The 20,784-nt window shown below is 39.4% G+C and overlaps 1 protein-coding gene across 1 annotated transcript in view; it reads right to left on the minus strand.

Moving 5' to 3' along the window:
* The window catches only part of SUGCT (succinyl-CoA:glutarate-CoA transferase), a 643,685-nt gene that overhangs the window by 533,020 nt on the left and 89,881 nt on the right, over window positions 1-20,784 (minus strand). The window contains exon 8 of the mRNA XM_021078652.1: window positions 19,637-19,780. Within this exon, the coding sequence (XP_020934311.1) occupies window positions 19,637-19,780 (144 nt within the window). The remainder of the gene's footprint in view (window positions 1-19,636; window positions 19,781-20,784) is intronic.

Raw genomic sequence — 20,784 nt, forward strand, 5'->3', positions numbered from 1 at the left:
CTTCCATGTACATTACTACTTGAAAGAAGCCAATCGGAAAAGGCGACATACTGTTTGATTCCAATGACATGACATTCTGGAAAAGGCGAGACTTTGGAGAGAGTGAAAAGACGAATGGTTGCCGGGGGGCTGGGGAGACGGGAAAAGGGAGATGAAGAGGTCAGCACAGAGGATTCTCACGGCCATGAAGATATTCCGCACAATTCTATAATTATGGATATATATACGTCACTACACTTTGTGCAAACCCACAAAATGTACAACACCAAGAGTCAAACCTCAGCTAATCCTGAATACTGGGTCATTATAATGTGTTAATGTAGGTTCATTCTTGGTGGGGAAAAAAAAAGAAAAAGGTACCATTCTGGTGAAAGACACACTCTTGTGAGTACAGACTAGTCATGTGTGAGACAGGGGATGTACGAGAAATCTCTGGACATTCCTCGCAATGTTGTTGTTAACCTAAAACTGCTCTAAAAAATTAAGTTTAAAAAAAGCTCTCTGGTGGCTTTCACACAGCATAAGTTTGGGAATCATTTTGCGGAAGAGAAGTTCTCAAACTTGCCTGCATGCTACAATCATCTGGAGAGATTTTAAAAATCCCAGTGCCCAGGCCATGCCTCAGACCAGTTAAACCAGGATCCCTTGGGGGTAGGACAAAGACAGCAGTTTTTGACACTTCCCAGATGATTCCGAAGTAGAGCCAAGTTTAAGCATCGGGGCTATAAAGTTTCCTCAAGGTGCAGCTTGGAGACCACGTCCAGTTTTCCTGGGTGTCAAGCAATACTCAACTTGAGATTTTCAACAATAGCAACAAAAATGTCTAATACCCAATTAGTCATGGCGGCAACAAATAAGACCTAGCAAGCCACCATTAAAAAACAACATTAGGAGTTCCCGTCGTGGCGCAGTGGTTAACGAATCCGACTGGGAACCATGAGGTTGCGGGTTCGATCCCTGCCCTTGCTCAGTGGGTCAAGGTTCCAGCGTTGCCGTGAGCTGTGGTGTAGGTTACAGACGCGGCTCGGATCCTGCGTTGCTGTGGCTCTGGCGTAGGCTGGCGGCTACAGCTCCGATTCGACCCCTAGCCTGGGAACCTCCATATGCTGTGGGAGCGGCCCAAGAAATGGCAAAAAACCAAAAAAAAAAAAAAAAAAAAAAAATTAAGTATGAGTTAAATATACAACAAATATATATATATACAAAAAAAGACAGGGGAGACTTTTGACAGTTAGTTTGAGTCAAACAAGAACACTTATTAAGTCCAGGCTTCATTGACAGAAAACTTAGGCTCTGAATACTGCAAATCAGTTTTATTACATAATATGATGAAGGAATTGGCCAATACTGGCTGATTGTTTCCTATTATTACAAATCAATCTCCAACAGTCTGGGGATATTTAGAAGATGCGGAAGTAGAATGTGTGTCGAAACAAACTAAATTTTCAATCAGGTACCAGTGTCAGAGAAAGAAAATGATTCAGCAAGCTCCTTTCTCAAGTCAAGCCCTTTTGGGGTTAAAAAAGATGCACTTCATTTTCCCTCAGTGGCTTACAAGACAGTACATTATTAAACTTGAGATGACATCTGAATACAGTGAACTGGAAACTGGAGTTACAGAATTGTGAAAGCATGTCCTTACCCAAAGAAGTACAAATTTCAGACTCAAACTGGGCTTTCTGCTTGACTGCACAGAGGCAAAAGGAGAAGGCACTCATTTTACTGCTGCAGCCTGGCTTGAGTTCAGCAGAATCAAAACACAGAAGAATTACAAAGCTGTTTAGTGGAAAGTCATCATCACCTCAGGAAAGATTCAACGACCTACACGAGTTCAAAGCACGTCTTAAGTTTCGGCAGCTTCCTTTAGGTAAGACTTCAGAATGTATCGGCATTATCGCCTCCCCGCTAAGTGCGGCTCAGTTTTAGTAAGGACTGATCCATCTGAAAACAAACTATCCCACCGGGAAGACACAGTGTTCTTGGAATTTTAGAGATATTTTCACGGTATGGATTCTAGAGCTGCCCTGAAATGTCTGGCAGTCGTCTCTCAGCCATGTTTTAACCCCTGCCCCATGAAGATCCATCTAAAATACAAAATTACTCAATACTCATTGATGTAAAGCTTGAATCATAACTGATGTGGACCTTCACTTGTACAGCAAATGTGTTTTCCTGTACTAACTAAAATTTATATATAAAACCAAAACTTTCTATAGCTGCTTTGGCCTGCTAGGGTGATGGATTGATTTCCTACTGCTGCTGTTACAAATTATCCCAAACTCAGCGGCTTAAGACAATCCAAATTTATTATCTCATCGTCCTGGAGGACAGAAGTCTAAACCACTTTCATGGGCTACTGTCAAGGTGTTACCAAGGCTGGTTCCTTCCGGAGACTCTCAAGTGAGAATCCGTTTCCTTGAAGCTTCCAGCTTCTAGGGGCCATCTGCACTTCTTAGGTGTGTGCTCCTTTTCCTAGCATCGCTCCACCTTCTTGCTGCCACTGTCAGATCTCAGACTACTGACTCTGATCTTCCTGCCTCCCATTTATAAAGTCCCTTGTAACTACATCTGGTTCACCCAGACAGTCCAGGATAATCTAACCACGTCAAACGTCTTGGCTTCATCACATCGACAGTGTTCCTTCGACTACGTAAGGCAGCATGTTCACAGGTCCTGGGAACGAGGGCACAGACATCCTTCAGGACGGCTGTTTGGTCTGCCCCAGGCAGTAGCAGACAACGAGCAGAAACCCGACATGGTTATGGCTAAACATTGCTTTTCACTTTCCACACAAGTTGGGAAGGAAGAAAGGAAATACTGGAAGTTCAACACCTCTACCCATTCTTCTGTGTTCTGAGACTGTCACTGCCATAGCCATTAACCATATGTGGCTACTGAGCCCTTGATGAGGCTATTCCAAATTAAGATGTGCTCTAAGTATAACATATCAAATGTGAAAGACTTAGTCCAGAAAAAAAAGTAAAATATCCCCTCATCAATTTTTCACTTTGAAATAAAAATATTTTGGTATATTTTGTTAAATGAAAGATATAATTAAAATTAACTTCGTTTGCTCTCTTTTACTTTTTAATGTGGCTAGTGGAAAACTTTAAATTACATACCTAGAGAGATAGCACTTCTGAGATGGTTAATTCCATGTGTCAACTTGCCTGGGCTGAGGGGGGCCTAGATTTCTGGGTGAGGGTTTTTCCAGAAGAAATCAGCCTTTGAAGAGAGTCGATGAAAATCCCTCACCAATTTGAGGGGACATCATCCAATCAGACAAGCGTCTGAACAGAACAAAAAGGCAGAGGAAGGGCCAGTTCGCTCTCGGCCTGAGCTGCGGCCTCCAGCTTCTCCTGCCCTTGGACAACAGCAGCCTCACTCTGCACCACAGCACTGGTTTTCCTGTATCACACACAGGACAGGGTGTGGGGCGGGGGTGCGCATAGAGAGGGACGTTATACATCCTATTGGTCTGTTTGTCTGGAGAACCTAATACAGCTTCAAAAAAAGATGAAGTAATCACCTCTACCACAAAGCAGTAACACGGCCAAATTCTCACAACCAACTTTGTCACAATTCTAGAACTTAATCGAAACCTTGGAACAACCGAGGAATGATTATTCAAGAAAAAAAGATTAAATTTAGGGGAGAACAGCAAGCTTTGCTATGTTGCCATCTGCCTCGACCAGCTCCAGAGCCTTAAAACCAACAGTCTCAGTAGCTATGAATATCAGAAAGCCAGAAGCCACAGAAGTGAGCAGATTAAGTTTAAAGTTTATGGAAAAAGCACTATCACTAGAGACTTGTCACTATTTAACCTGTCTGGCAACGTCCTGGAAAAGGCCCATCTTCCAGTTTGCTCTATTTGACTTGCCTCAGAGCTTACTCAGTACAAAAATCTCTATCCTGGGAGTTCCCATCTCGGCTCAACAGAAACGAACCTGACTAGCACCCATGAGGACGCAGGTTTGATTCCTGGCCTCACTCAGTGGGTTAAGGATCCAGCATTGCTGTGAGCTGTGGTGTAGGTCACAGATGCGGCTCGGATCCCACGCTGCTAGACTGTGGCATAGGCCAGTGGCTATAGCTCCGATTCAATTCCTAGCCTGGGAACCTCCATACGCCATGGGTGTGGCCCTAAAAAGGCCAAAAAAGAAAAAAAATCGCTATCCTCAGATCATTTGTAAAAAGCAATCAGCAGTCATTGTTCAACCTCACAGCTGGCTAAGGTGGAAATACCAACTGAGCAACAAGAGGTTGGCCAAGAACTTGAAAGGAAACACTGGCAAAGAGATGTCCACAGGGAATACTGGAAAGCTCCGACATGTTCCTGGGACTCCAGAGCTGTGTGCATGCGCAAGAGCTATCCCAGAAGGCCTAATCTTTCACGTAGAGCCAATCCTGAGTTCTGCACAAGCATGAGTGAAGGGAGAGCTGTAAACACTGTCCGACACACACACAGCATCTCAGCAAAGGCTAGGAGAGGAAGGCAGTTAAGAAATTCTACGCCTAATCAGCGGCTGGCCACGAAGCTAACTGAGCATAGCGGCTTCACAAGACAAAGCATAAAGACTTTATAAAATTCATTCAAAAAGTCACTAAACGAACAAACAACAATAACAACAAATAGCAACAAAAAAGGACTCTTGGGCAGGGAGAAATCTGAACCCTACAGTTTCTACATCCTACTATTTAAAATAGCCAGTTTTCAACAACAACAAAAAATAGGAAACATGCAAAGAAACAGGAAAGTATGACCATTCATGGGGGAGAAAGGCAGACAACAGAAACTGTCTCTGAGTAAGCCCAGGTGTTGTACCTAATAGATAAAGACTTTAAATCAGCTGCTATAAATACGTACAAAGATCTGAAAGAACTCTTGTGTTAAGAATTAAAAGAAAGTGTGATAATGGCTATGAGAGAGGAGCCCTAGAGAAGAAGAGAGAATAAAAGGGGCAGAATAAATATTTGAAGAAGTAATGGCCAAAACTTCCCAAACAGGATGGAGAAGATTAATCTACATATCCCAGTAGCTCAGTGAATTCCAAGCAGGATGCACTTAAACAGCTCCAGATCTAAACACAAGAAGCCGTCAGAAGACAGAAACAAAGATACACTCTTGAAAGTAGCAAGAGAGAAGCAACTCATCACATGCAGCAGATCCTGAAGAGATGAACACCTTGCTTCTTACTAAAACATGAATGTCAGTCAGCAGCAGCAGAACATACATAAAGGGCTGGGGTGGGGTGGGGGTCAGCAAAGAATTCTATACCTGGTAAAACGACGCTTCAAAAATTAAGGCGAGGCTGAGACACTCCTAGATGAACCAAAAATTGAAGGTCTGTTGCTAACAAACCTGTCTTTTCCCCCATCATCAGAAAAATTATCCTGATGTGCTAGCAGCATCTCTTATCTCAATAAATTCTTCCCTCTCTTAAAAAAAAAAAATGCCTCACAAGAAATACCAAAGGCTGAAATGAAAAAAACACTATACAGTAACATAAATCCACACAAAGAAATAAAGAGCACCAGTAAAGCTAACTAAATAAGTAAATATAAAAGATGGTATAAATGTACTTTGTTTATAATTTTCTTCTCCCACACAATTTTTAAAAGAATTGAATACAACTATAGTGGTAAACCTGTGTCAATGGGCATACAATGTATAAAAATGTAATTACTATAACAATAACAGCCCAGAGAGGACAGAGGAAACAAAGCTATACTGTAACAAAGCAAAGTTTTTACACACCATTCAAATAATGTCAATATTAATCTAAACTGGATTTTTTTAGATTAAAACATTAATTGTAACACCCAGAGCAATACTAAAAAGTTAAAAATAGGGAGTTCCCATTGTGGATCAGAGGGTTATAAGCCCAGCTAGTATCCATGAGGACATGGGTTCAATCCCTGGCCTGGCTCAGTAGGTTAAGGATCTAGCATTGCCATGAGCTATCGTGTAGGTTGCAGATGCAGCTTGGATCCCACATTGCTGCGGCTGTGGCACACAGGCCAGCAGCTGCAGCTCCAATTTGACCCCTGGCCTAGAAACTTTCATATGCTTCAAGTGTGCCCCTAAAAAGATAAAGCATTAAAAATACATACACGCATGCACACACACAATGGGAATTAAAATAGTACACTAGAAAATATTTAATAATAAAATGTCATTAAGGGAGGAACAGAGAAAATACAAAAGACATAGACATAGAAAACAATAATAAAATGGCAAAGAAAAAATAGAGGTTGGCAGAATGCATTTTTAAAAATGGATCCAACTATGTTATGTCTATTAAAGACATATTTTAGATTCAAAGACAAAAAGATCTAAAGTAAAAACATGACAAAGATAATCGGCAGAATTGTATACTCCCCCACCAAATTCCTATGTTGAAGCCCTGACCCCAGCACCTCAGAATGTGACTATAAGATGTTAAGTTAAGTTAAAATGAGGTCTCCAGGATGTGCCTAATCCAATATGACTGATGTCTCCATAAGAAAATTTGGACACAGACATGTGCAGAAGGAAAATGACGTGAAAACACAAGGAATGACAGATAGCCATCTACAAGCTAAGGAGGGAGACCAGAAACAGATCCTTCCCTCATGGCCCTAAGAAGAAATTAACCCTGACCACACCTTGACCTTAGAGTTCAACCTTTCAGAAGTGTGAGAAAATAAATCTCTGTCGCATAAGCCCATCCAGTCTACAGAACTTTGTTACTGCAGCCCTAGCAAAGAATAAACCATGAAAATGGTAACCAAAAACAGACTGACAAAATGGACTCTGAGGCCAAAAATGTTACTAGAGGCAAATTAGTGCATTTCATAATAATAAAATGGTCAATTTATCAGTAAGACATAACAATTATAAGCATATATGTGCCCAACAACAGAGCACCAAAAACATGACACAAAAACTGACAAAACTGATGTAAGAGACAATACAACAATAATAGATGAAGACTTAAATACACCACTTTCAACAACTAGGCAGAAAATCCACAAAGAAAGAGAAGACTTGAAATGCAAAAATGCGAATCAAAACCACCTTACACCCCCTCCACAACAGCTCAAGTAAAAATCACAGAGAATCACAAGTGTTGACAGGGATGTGGAAAACCTGTAAAGCTCACGAATGGTGGGGGATTTGTAAAACAGTGCAGCTGTTTTAGAAAAAATTTGACAGTTCCCCAAACATTACACAAAATTTTACTACAAATACCAACTAAACCTAACAAACATCTATATAACAACAACAGCAGAATACACATTCTTCCCAAGCACACGTGGAGCATACTCCAAGGTAGAACAAAAATAAACCTCAGTAAATTTAGATTTTTTTTTTTTTTTGCCTTTTCTAGGGCCAATCCTGTGGTATATGGAGGTTCCCAGGCTAGGGGTCTAATTGGAGCTGTAGCCACCGGCCTACACCACAGCCACAGCAACGCCAGATACAAGCCACGTCTGTGACCTACACGACAGCTCATGGCAACGCCAGATTGTTAACCCACTGAGCAAGGCTGGGGATCGAACCTGCAACCTCACGGTTCCTAGTCGGATTCGTTAACCACTACGCCACGACAGGAACTCCAAACCTCAGTAAATTTAAAAGGGCTGAAATTAAATAATGAATGTCCTCCAAACTACAATGAAATGACACAAGAAATTAATAACAGAAGGGTGTTTGGGAAATTCACAAAAGTGGAAATTAAACAACACATTCCTAAAAACCAATAGATCAAAGAAGAAATCTCAAAGGAAATTAGAAAGTGATTTGAGATGACTGAAAAAAAATCACAACATACCATAACTTATGAGATGAGCTAAAACAGTTCTTAGAGGGAAATTTATAACTAAAAACACTGAATTAAAAAAAGACTGCAAATCAGTAACCTAACATTCCACCTTAAGACATCACCAAAAGAAAAACAAACTAAACTCAAAACTAGCACAGGAAAGGAACTACTAAAGATAAAAAGTAGAATAAGTGAAACATAGAGTATAGGAAGCCAATAGAAAAAAAAAATCAATGAAATCCAAATTTGGCTTGTTAGAAAGATCAATGAAATTAATAAACCTTAAGCTAGACTGACCAAGAAAAAAAGAGAGCTCAGGTAACTAAAATCATGAATAAAAGAGATAATATTTGTATTGGCCTTACAGAAAAAGGATTATATGAGAATACTATGAAAAAAATCATGTCAATAAATTAAAAACCTAAATGAAATGGATAAATTTCTATAAAGGTAAAAATTATTGAAACTGACTAAATAATAGAAAAACTGAATAGACATATAACACATAGAAACACTGAATTAATCACCATAAAACTTGCACGTGCAAAAAAGCAGCAGTCCAGGTTTTTTTTAGCTTCACTGATGAATTCTATAAAACTATTAAAGAATTAGTACCAATTCTTCACAAATTCTTGAAAAACTTGAAAATGAGAAAATAACTCATTCTATGAGGAATCATCCCAATACCAAAAACTGAGAAACACACACACACACAAAAAAAATATCAATCAATTCTCCTTTTTGAAAACAGATCCCTGGAGTTACTGTCATGGCTCAGTGGAAACAAATCTGACTAGTATCCATGAGGATGCAGGTTCGATCCCTGGCCTTGCTCAGTGGGTTAAGGATCTGGTGATGCTTTGAGATGTGGTATAGATCACAGGCATGGCTTAGATCCCATGTTGCTGTGGCTGTGGTGGAAGTGTAGGCCAGCAGCTACAGCTCCAATTCAGCCCCTAGCCTGGGAACCTCCATATGCCACAGGTGCAGCCCAAAAAAGATCAAAAAAAGATCAGAAAAAAAAGAAAGAAAAAAAAAAGACCCCAAAATCCTTTGCAACATACTAGCAAACTAAATACAGCAATTATACCAAGAATTGCACAAAATAATCAAGTGATATTTTTGAAGGACTACAAAATTGATGTGATAAAAATCAATTGTTAATCAATCAATAAGCAAATAACACATTAATAGGATAAGTGATGCAAACCAATTAATGATCACAAGAGTCACAGAAATAGCATTTGCAAAAATCCAACACTGTTTCATCATACACACTGGTAAACAACTGAATTTTTTGCCTTAAAATCAGGAAAATGATTTTATTTCCATTCAACATTGTACTGGGGTTGTTTCTACTCAGGGCAATTAGGTAAGAAAAAGCAATAAAAGGGATCCATGTCAGAAAGGAAGAAGGAAAACTATGTCTATTCACAAATGACATGACCTTGTATATGGAAAATCCTTTTTTTTTTTTTTTTTTTTTTATTTTCCCACTGTAGGAAAATCCTAGTATCCCTGAAATACTCTTAGAACTAAAAAAAAAAAAATCAGCTCAGCAAGATTGCAAGATACAAGATGAATATCTAATCACCATGTTAAGCTCTATTGTTCAGTGCTGACCACACTACTTATCAAAATCATTCTCCCAAAAGACAAGTCAAGCTTTGCTATATTTGTAAACCCCTCTCAAAAGCTAAAGAATATTCATCACCTATCCTCATTCACCATAATATTGCCAGGAATACCAGCACGCTTGGCACTGGGCACGCAGTACATATTTAAGTGAGTAAACCCACGAATGAATCAATACTGGGAGGACCTTATGTCGTTAAGGAAAGTAGAAGAATAGCAGTCTCTGCGTCCAGACTGAGTTCGGGATCCAAATGTGCTTGCTGTGTACTGTCTGTGCGACACAGGGCAAGCTGCAATATTATTCTGTGCCGCCGCTTCCGCCTCAGTAAAACCGGAATGGCAGAACTGCTGGGGAAATAAATTACTGAATATATGCTACGTGCTTAGAACTTATACAAGGTTTATTATGTTAGTAAAGTCACTCTCAATAATTCAGCTCTGGAGAATACAAACAGCCTGCACAATGCTGCCTCTGCTCCAAGGTCAGCAAGTCACAGCAGTCGCCCAATGCTGCACCTTGTGTGATTATTATTAATATTCACAGGACTCTGTTTTCAGGACCCATCTCGACCTTCTCAGTACTAGTCTCCAGCCAACCCAAGTGGCCAAAAAAAAAAATAGTGTCTGAAACCCTGGGCTGCTTCAACTATCTTTCTACAAAAACAATCAGTTCCAGAACTCAACTCTACAGGCTTGACCTAGAACCCACGCAGTAATTCTTTCCCTGAAAAAAAGAACACTCTGTTACTGCTTTTTGACTTTTAAGGGACCTACTAACTACAGATTATTGGATTACGATTTAAACATCACACGCCATGTTTATTCTTCTGATGAGTATTAAGAAATGGCCAGACTGGAGTTCCCGTCGTGGCTCAGTGGTTAGCAAACCCGACTAGGAACCATGAGGTTTCGGGTTCGATCCCTGGCCTTGCTCAGTGGGTTAAGGACCCGGCGTTGCTGTGAGCTGTGGTGTAGGTTGCAGACGCAGCTTGGATCCCTCGTTGCCGGTGGCTCTGGTGTAGGTCGGCAGCTACAGCTCCGATTCAACCCCTAGCCTGGGAACCTCCATATGCCGCAGGAGCGGCCCAAGAAATGGCAAAAAGACCAAGAAAAAAAAAAGAAAGAAAAAAAAATGGCCAGATTTAGTACGAATGTCAACTTTCAAAGGGACATCTCTAGGGCAACCTTCTGTTGGTTCCTGGGACATGCCAAGTTTTGTCCTGCTTCAGGCTTTTGCTTTAATTGTCTCCCCCATCTTGAATGATCTTGCCCTGGCTAACTTAAGTGTCCCTGTTAATTTATCAAACTGCCTATTTCCTTATGGAGATATATCAGTTATTATTAGTTTATTGTCTTATCTCCAACTGTAACGTAAATTCCATGGAGTGGGAAATTTCCTGGCTTATTTACCATTTATTGTATGATTGGGCATACTGTTGATATGTATGCCCGATTATACAGTAGATACAAGTTATGGATGTACGGAAAGATAGTTGATTGATGGATGATGGATAGATTCTATTAGTGCAGATTCTACCTAATTTCTTAGTCCCTACTTTGAGTATCAATAGGTTTGAAAAAGTTGAGATCAAAATTATAACCTTGAAAGTGAAAATTATATTCAGTGTATGGCATTTACCATAATAGAAAAGTAAGTTAAGCATTTTAGAAGATTCTCTATGAAAATGGTTGAAACCAAACAGTTTCCTTTTAGCTCTCAATTATCTAGAATGAAATCAACCAGAATATCAAAACTTCTAAGCACTTCAGCTCATCAAGATCTTATTATATGTGGCTAGCATATATAACGACTCTAGGCTACAAAAAATTTTTTAAATATCATTATATTTCATACACATTCTGTGAAGAACAAAAATGATTTTCCTAGAAATTAAACGTCAATCATCATGCTTGATACCAATGGTTTACTTATCATTTACCTGCACGATGACATAATAGTGGGGGCCAAATAGATACAGTCCACCAAGAATCGGTGGGTCTGGAACTTAGGGCAGGTAAAGGGCCACCATTAATTAGTCAATACAGAAGGATATATTTGCTACATTTTATTCCACATAAAATTTCCTGACCCTAGAAAGTACAAAGACAAAGATGGACTCAATTAATTTAGCAACAACAACAGCAACAAAAACTGTTCTAACTCTCGTAAGAGGAATAGAGGCGACTCCAAGACTCAAACCCAGCTTTAGGCACAGCTGACACAGTTCACTACTCTACAAGGCCTGCAAAGACAAAAATCTAAATTCAGGGAATAACTGGCAATACCAATGGATATTTTTCCTCCTATTTCTTTTACATCTGGATTTTAATTATGCTTCTATTTTTCAGAACATTTTGAAGGCACCAAATTGCTTTAAATTATCTAATGAGAGAATTAAATTAGATCACAATGAAATCTGTCTTCCTGTTTTACTCTTTTCTCCTTTGAGATATTCTTTCACTAGTAATTCTCAATAATTATAAGTTAAAAGCCCTAGTTTCCCTGACTGTGGCCCATGTCACATAAAAATATGACATTTCCATTAATACAACTAAAAATTTTGGTTACACAAAACTAGAGCATCCTCTCAATACAGCTGCATTTTGCTTAATCTTCTTTAAAAAAAAAAAAGTGAACCATGTTTTGTAATGCAGTCAACTTATATTCAGTCCAACCATAGTATAAAATAATAACAGGATAATAAATTATCTAAAATTCTTTGTAGTTTTCTTTGAAAGTGTCTGATTTTTCCTTTTTCATTTTTGGTATGTCTTCACCTTCCTACTTAGGTATCTTAGTATTAGTTAAATGTTAGTATTCATTTAACTCTATGCCACTCCTGGGATAAACCATAATGGAAATGAGTATTTTTAAAAAGAATGTATATATGTGTATAACTAAGTCACTTTACTGTACCACAGAAATTAGCACATTGGAGGTTTTTGTTTTTTTAGGGCCACACACATAGCATATGGAAGCTCCCAGGCTAGGGGTCCAATCAGCCACAGCAACGCCAGATCTGAGCCACGTCTGCAACCTACACCACAGCTCGTGGCAACATCGGATCCTTAACCCACTGAGCGAGGCCAGGGATCAAACCCACATCCTCATGGATACTAGTCGGCTTTGTTACTGCTGAGCCACAACAGGAACTCAGCCATAGAAGAAACCCTAGCAGAACACTCTAAATCAACTATTCTTAAATTTTTTTTAAAAAACTGGCCATAAGTAACTAAGAACTATAGGACTGGCAAGAGCCTTCATGGGAGGAATGCACTGGGCTCCCGAAGAGATTCAAATGCAAATTTGTAGTTCCTAGATTTCTAGAACTTTCTTCTGTTATCTTTTTTTTTTTTCTTTTCTCTCCCTACTCTAATCTCTCAGCTTCTTCGTCACTGACTGCTGCCTCTGCATCTTCCCATCCTCTACTCATCCTTCAGCATAATCTCAGCTTTCGGCCTTCACTTCCTTCCTGAATACAGGACTGTCTTCCTCAAAGATCTGGCACATTTTAGACTATTCTCAAAGTAATTCTTCCAGAGCTGACTTATTTATTAGGTGTAGTGCCTAAAACCCACAGTATTTTAGGGATATGCAAAAATGTTCTCATTTCAATTTCTTTTAAAATCAGAAGAAAAAAGTGAATATATAACACAGTAAACAACACATAATAGCTATATTCATATTTACACCAATGCAGTTATAAACATAATTCTTAATTTTTTTATGGAGGAAAAGACCCATAAAAGGCAAAATTTTCTAGGGCCCAGAGAAGTCAGAATAGCCCCTGAATTCCTCTGAGGCCGCCCAGCCCAACATCCTGCCATGAGATGTCCACTCTAGCCTCATGGGTAACACCCAGACCAGAGGTGACTACAGATGATTTATTTCAAAATCTGATTTACAGTGATGGTTGTATAACTCACTAAATTTACTAAAACCCATTAAATGGTCACCCTTGAAACAGGGTGAATTCTATGATATGTAAAATATACCTCAATAAAATTTTTTAAAGATACAGATTAAGTAGGAAAAGCAGAAACGCAGATCATCTAAAGACATAAAAAGATAAATTTGAGATTATGACACTTGTTTGAATTCAAAAGTTTATCCTTAAATTGTGCTACAATAATGAATTAAAATTTTATCTATCCTAAATATGAACAATATACAAACACAGCCAAAAAAAGATGTGAATCACAAATGCCAAAACATTCTATCGGTGAAAATAATTACTAAAAAAACTAACTCATTGTAGCAGTAATTAGGGTAGCCTGGTTGCAATTAAGTACAGGAAGGATATTAAAACTTCCAAAAGATATTTCTGTAAGCCACAACAGAAGAATAAGGGTAACAGAATAACTGGAACCACATCCAAACCCACTTCCTCGTTATTTGCCAGTATCATCTAAAGAATACTGTTTAGATGCTGACGTTAGACAATCTTCAGTTGACACTTTAAATCATATTAAGACTAAAAAAAAAATCAAAGAATTTCAGGACAAGGGTTAAAAGTTTACAGCCTTGAAACTACAAAAAAATTAGTGCCCACTGCAAACCACATCCCGGCAACTGTCATGTCTCTACAAGGAATGGTTTTGTTGTGGTTGAAGCAATCATCTCTGAGTTAATAATTAGCTACTATTCAAATCAAGTGTAATCTGTCTATTGTACACTAGATCACTTTTAAGAGAGGGGAACAAAATTTCATTTTTAGCAACTGATGTTGAATGTTATAATCATTCATTTGTCATCCTATGCAATGCAATCAAAATGAGTAGAAAACTATGTTTTTTACCACTGCAGTCATTTTCCAGGCAGCTGAAATTAAGTTCAAATGTTATCCGCTTAATGCAAGTGAACATTATACAAAAAAAGAAAATGAATACATTTTTTAAAAGGTGAGGTTTCCTATTATGTTACTTTGAAAAGTATCTAGAAATAGCACTTCCCATTTACATAAAGCAGATTTTAATCATTTTGTGGTTTGTTTTTTACATCTAAAACCTATAAATGTTACCTAAAATTAAAAGACTTGGTGAAATTAGTTAAGATGTCTCTACGATGAAAAGTTAAAATAACTATGATAATAAAATGATGTCAATAACCATCTTTTTCATCTCAGCACATTTCCAACATTGTGAAATATTGTTTCAATAACCTAATAAAACTAATGCTACTCAAAAGTAGAAGACTTTCTAATATGCAAGGAATTTTTGATACCTTATGTTTCACTAGACCCTCTAAACAACCCAGTTTGTTAATATAGTGAACACTTGTTGCTTGGCTTCCCAACATCCTTTTCTGCTTCCTCTGGCCAAAGAACAAGTATGCTATTCTTTGAGGAAATCACCTCCCCAGTCACAGCCATGGGGTTGGGGTGGAGTCAACTCATTCCTTGTAAAAGGAAAGACTTGAGCCAAGCAGTACACTTTATCTTAAGGGGTTCATTGGTTTGTTCAGGAGGAGTCCCTTAACCAACAGTCACAGTCTTGGGCTCTAAGAAAGGGCGCTTCCTTTATCTTCCATGGGAACTCCTGGAAGCTTCTGAAACTTTCCTAGGTGGTACAGGGGAAAGGCCTAAGATCTGGAATGGTAATTGGCTGACAGCTTTAGCGCCACACAATGAAGGATGGAGAAAAAGGAAGAGACAAGGATAAAGGCAGAGAGTACAGACTAGGATTGAAAACGGGGAAGAAAAGAAAGACAAGTGAGGAAAGACAGAGAAAAGAGACGCCCAAGGCTGGAGAAACACACACGGAAGAAAAGAGTCCAGAGCCAAACCGCGCAGAGGCAACGAATCAAAGAAAAACGGTTTAGGGTGTGGTGGGTTCAGAGAATGAGGCCCTCATCGCCCCCTGTGCTGCACTTCAGGAAGGTTGCAGCATAAATTATTGCCTGTACACTCCCTTTTGAAACCTTCCAATACTGTTCACAGCTCAGAGGTTATTCTTTGTTTTGGGGGGGTTTGTTTGTTTGTTTTTGTCTTTTGTCTTTTTAGGGCCACACCCTCGGCATATGGAGGTTCCCAGGCTAGGGGTTGAATCGGAGCTGTAGGCGCCGGCCTACCCCACAGCCACAGCAACACCAGGTCCAAGCCCAGATCCAAGCTGCAACTTCGACCTACACCACAGCTCATGGCGACGCTGGATCCTTAACCCACTGAGCGAGGCCAGGGATTGAACCTGCGTCCTCATGGATCCTAGTCAGATTCGTTTCCACTGATCCAGGAGGAGAACTCCTTAGAGGTTATTCTGAAAGTGGCGGTGGTAGCAAGCATCCAAGGAGACACAGTCTTTGGTTGAAAAGACCATCACCTAACAGAATTTATAGATAGAGAAACAGAAGCTTTAAAATATTAAAATCCAGATTCCTAAGCATGACATATGAGGCCCAACCACTTTCTGTAACCCTGTTAGCGAACCACGGGGAACTACATGTCACCTCCGACCTTCCCACACGACTTAGATGGCTCTACCAGCAAACCCTGAACAGCAGACGTGCTGCTTCCCACTCCAAGCCCACCCAACACAGAGCCTGGGACACAGCGAGTGCTCAGTCGCCTGGAGCTGAAACAAAAAACCCAGTCATCCCATGACTCCAAATGCGATTCTTCTCAAAATGCTCCTATTTCAACAAGCACACCCGTCCGTCGGGTTAAATTCCATGGCAGTTCTCCCTCACTGGGTCTAAACACGACAATGATCCATGGGCCCCTTCACTGCATGTCCGCACTGCGGCTCTCGGCAGGCTTGTGAGATGTGGGGGCAGGCTTTCGGGGTGCTTCCTTGCTGTGGAGTGCTCTTGTGCTTCCTCTGCCTCTGACTCGCATTGCCCTCTCTCCTTTAGCTTCACCGTAGGACAGCTGGAGCCTGCCTATCCTCCACTGCCGAAGCTTTTCCTTGATTAAGGAGGGAAAAGAGAGCCACGCAGGATGCCAGCAGCAGAGTCTTGCTGTGACCCTGCTGCTCAGGCACGTCAACCTCCATTAGCTTCAGTGTACTTATAAGTAAAACAGGGATAGAAATTCCTGATCTATCTACCTACCACAAATGATAATTATGAGAGTCAAATAAATTAGCAGGTGTGTAAGTGAAAACCTCTAAAATAAGGCACAATAGATCTTTCTTGTAAAAGGTAGTTAATGACAATGGCCAAGGTATGAAAAGAACATAAAATGTGGTATGTACCTACAGTGGAATACTACTCATCCATAAAAAAGAAGGAAATCTTGCCATTTTCAACAACATGGATGGCCGTTGAGGGCATTTTGCAAAGTGAAATAAGTCAGATAGAGAAAAACAAATACCAGGTGGTCTCGCTTACATGTGGAATCTAAATGTTTTTATTTTTATTAAAATCATATAAACCAAGCTCCTAGATACAGAGAACAGTCTGGTGGTTGCCAGAGGTGAGGGATGGAGGATGGGCAAAAACGGGTGAAGAGGGTCAAATGTACTAAACAGCAGCAATTACATAAATATGTCACAGGAAAGGAATGCACATGGTGACCATGATTAACGATGCCACACTGCACGTTGGAAAGGTGCTGAAAGAGCAGATCTTAAAAGTTATCACAAGAAAAAGAAATTCTGCAATTATACATGGTGTAGCTGCCAACTAGATTTCCTGTGGTGATCTTTCCACAACATACACAAACACCAAATCATTACGTTGAAACCAACATAATGTTAAATGCCCATTATGAAAAAGGTAGCTAATGAGTCTTAAATATCCTAATAATCTTAGCAATCTTTGACTGGATTAGCTATAGTACAATCGGCTAAATTACTGTTACTGTGTTTGCCAAAGGCAAATCATTTCATCATTAGTTGTTTGCTAAGTATCCGAAGTCAATGGTTTATTACATTTTTCTAATTTTCCCTAGCAAGTTTAAGGGTTATGAGGCATACCCACTGATAGCAGTGGTTCTCTGACTGATCTCAAAAGACTGGTAAACTTGCTATTTGTTAAATACTGGGCTGGGCTTTGAGGATACCCCTGTATCCTGTAAAACTAAGAACAAACATCATTCCTATACACCTGCAACTTACCGCTTCAAGGTGGAACGTGACAACAAATATAAACACACCTCCAAAGGAGGCATGAGCTTGCATATTCTGTACTCCCACACTGAAACTGCCCTACCAAAGATTCTACTCACCTCCACTCCTACCTCCATGCAGCCATTTACCTCCAGTCTGTGCAGCACTATGTTAGGTGCTAGAAGAGAATTAACTCTATAATACTCTAAGGATTTCTTCCAAAGCTAAGTAATTCATCATTGACAGACTATAAGAAAAGCAGTCTAGGCAGAGATCAAGAGCCCTAAGTAGAGTCCCAAATACAGGACTGGCTACGTAACTGTTGAGGACCAGTGCAAAATGAAAAATGAGGGGCCTCTCCTGAGAATCTCAAGGCAGTAACAGCAGAGCATGCAAATTAAGCCCAGTGTCCTCTGTGCCTGCACAGGTCACACACGCGTGGCTTTCGTGTCTACAGGATGTGCAACTTTTACCTGCTTCGCCCACCACAGGTTCCTGATAGCTACAAAATCAGGGGAGAGAGAAAAGACTCAGCTTCTTCCCATAACTAACATCTGTTTCTCTGTTAAGGAGCTAGATCATTCATTTGGAGAGAGTTCTTTTACCCTTTTATACAGCCATTAAAATTCTGACTGTCGCTCAAAGCTAGTGTTGAAAATCCATTCATAGTATTTCACCTTCAACAATATTAATGTTTTTTACCTCTATACACCCCTTAATTTTGTCTAAAAGGAAAAAAACAATCTCCAGAACGAGGCTCCAAAGTTTATTGTTTTCCTGTGTATGCCATTTAAATCTGAAATTCCCAACTGAGATCTCTACCTATAAAATAAATTTTTCCACATAGAATAACTCCGTACACAAATCAGATATTCTCTTTTTCCTATCCCTGAAAAATTACTCATTTAGAATCAACTTCCACATACGGTACAGCATCTAAGTCTGATCCAATAAAAATGGAGATGAAAAATGTCAATTTGAGAGTGGGCTAACCCTTTTGTCCCACCAGCACGGTATTTAGCAAAACATAACTGGTCGCTAACTAAACCAAGGGTTCTTAATCTGGAGTCCATAGGGAGAATATTGGGGAGTAATTAACGTGAATGGGAAAAAATTATATCTTTATTTTCATTGACCACTAGCTAAAATCTAACATTTTCTTCCATTACGAATATAGGCAACAAACCACAGAAGTATTAGCAGTACCTAGATATGACCTGATCACCAGTAAATATTATACATATTTTCATATCATATTATGGTTATTGTAGATATCTGAAAACATCATTTGTGCAAAACACTACCTCAAAATTGCAAGTTATTGGATCTAAATAGATCTTCTGGTTTAATGTATTAGTAAATACTCATATGTTATTATAATAAAAAACTGGTTTTTACATTGAAATAACCATATAGCAATATAATTGTCTATCTTTGTAATCCTAAGGATCTCTTTCTAAGCATTTAAAAACCTAATTCTGAGAAAAGGTCCACAGACTTCGCCAGACTAGTAGAAGGGTCCATAGCACAAAAAAAGATGAATAAACTGGTACAGAGTTGACGAGACAATAAAACAGAAACAACTGTACTTCAGTCTCAAAATCAGACCTATTTTAACAAAAACAGTTTAAAATTCTGGTTCAACAGCAACGTCTACATTATGACAAAAATGGTCCATTTATTTTAATATGACAACATCAAGAACCCCAATACAGAACAGCTTTTGCTGTTGTTTGTGGGAGATTCTTTCTGCTGTTTTGTTTTTTGGTTTTGCACATGTGACCATAGAATTTGATATGAAAAAGTATGACCCAGATACATGTTTTTACACCATTATCTAAAATGTTACTTGGGGAGTTCCCTTCGTGGCTCAGTGGTTAACTAACCCGACGAGGATCCATGAGGACGTATGTTCAATTCCTGGCCTTGCTCAGTAGGTCAAGGGTCCGGCACTGCCGTGAGCTGTGGAGTAGGTCATAATGTGGCTTGGACCCGCGTTGCTGTGGCTGTGTTGTAGGCTGGCAGCTGTAGCTCCGATTCGACCCCTAGCCTGGGAACCTCCATATGCCACGAGTGTGGCCCTAGAAAAGACAAAAAAAAAAAAAAAAAGAAGAAGAAGAAAAGAAAAATGTTACTTGGGTTAGTACCTGGGATGACAGTAGGTTACAATCAATGAAGAGTCCTTTTCCGGTTTTATATCTTTGTATCAATCCAGCCATAATGGCTCCATAAGCATAAAGGCCAGTGGCAAGATCGGTCATGGCCACGCCTGGACGAACTGGATCTCCATCCTGATTTGAGGGTTGGGGTGAGAAAAATGAAATAAAACTTAAAATTAAAACCATCATTCGATTTCTCAAATATTCTAAAATCAAATAGAAGAAAGCATTGTATCTGATGTGCACACACATAAACACTCACACACACACAAAGAAATGCAATAAACCGCCATTGTAGATATGTTAGTGGTGATGATACATGTATATTTATTCCTCAGCCACCTCCTACCAACCAAAATGAACCAAATCAAATGAAAGAGAAAGACTTTCAGAAACACGTCTGAAGTTTCTTCTTAATACATTTTACCATGTTTATATCCAAAAAGTACGTAACCGAATTTTGATGTAAATGAGTTAATCTATTGGCGAGGAATGAGTTAAAGCAGCAGAGTTTTTGCCTGATGGGTAGGAGATCCTCCCAAAAAAGGAAAAAGGCAGAAGACCTGGTCTAATCTCCTTATAAGCATGCTAATAATTGGCAAATATACTAGTGGTGTTTGCTTTTTAAAAGGGGGGAGAGAGTATTTATCTACAAAAGGCTTTTAGCAGGATACTCCTGGTTTAGAATTACTATAGTAAACAAACCTAGAATCTACAGATTTATGGAGCATAAGGCATGAGCTGTGCAACTCTCTGGGTATAAAATGGAAACGTTTCACAGCCCACCCGTTTTGTGTTATATGAGGCAAAAGCCACATACCTCATTTAAGATCTGATCTGCTGCACTGGGACTGGGAATTTTGTCATTGTGAGCAGAAAGGTTCTGGGGGCCTCTCTCAATGGCCAGAAGCTCCTTCTGCTCCTTCTGGCTCTTCTGACTCAATGTATCCTCAAGGTTACCGGTAAAACTCAATACTGACCAACATCTCCAATTCATGTTGGTCTGACTTAACCATCCCACCCTTGACCCATATGTAAAGATATTAGAACAGTACCAGGCCAACAATAAACACCCTATCAAAATTTTTGTCAACATTATTATTAATCTGTTGTATCAGACAGTCCCTGTTTTTCAC

This window comes from Sus scrofa, chromosome 18, assembly GCF_000003025.6.
Source record: "Sus scrofa isolate TJ Tabasco breed Duroc chromosome 18, Sscrofa11.1, whole genome shotgun sequence".
NCBI lineage: Eukaryota > Metazoa > Chordata > Mammalia > Artiodactyla > Suidae > Sus > Sus scrofa.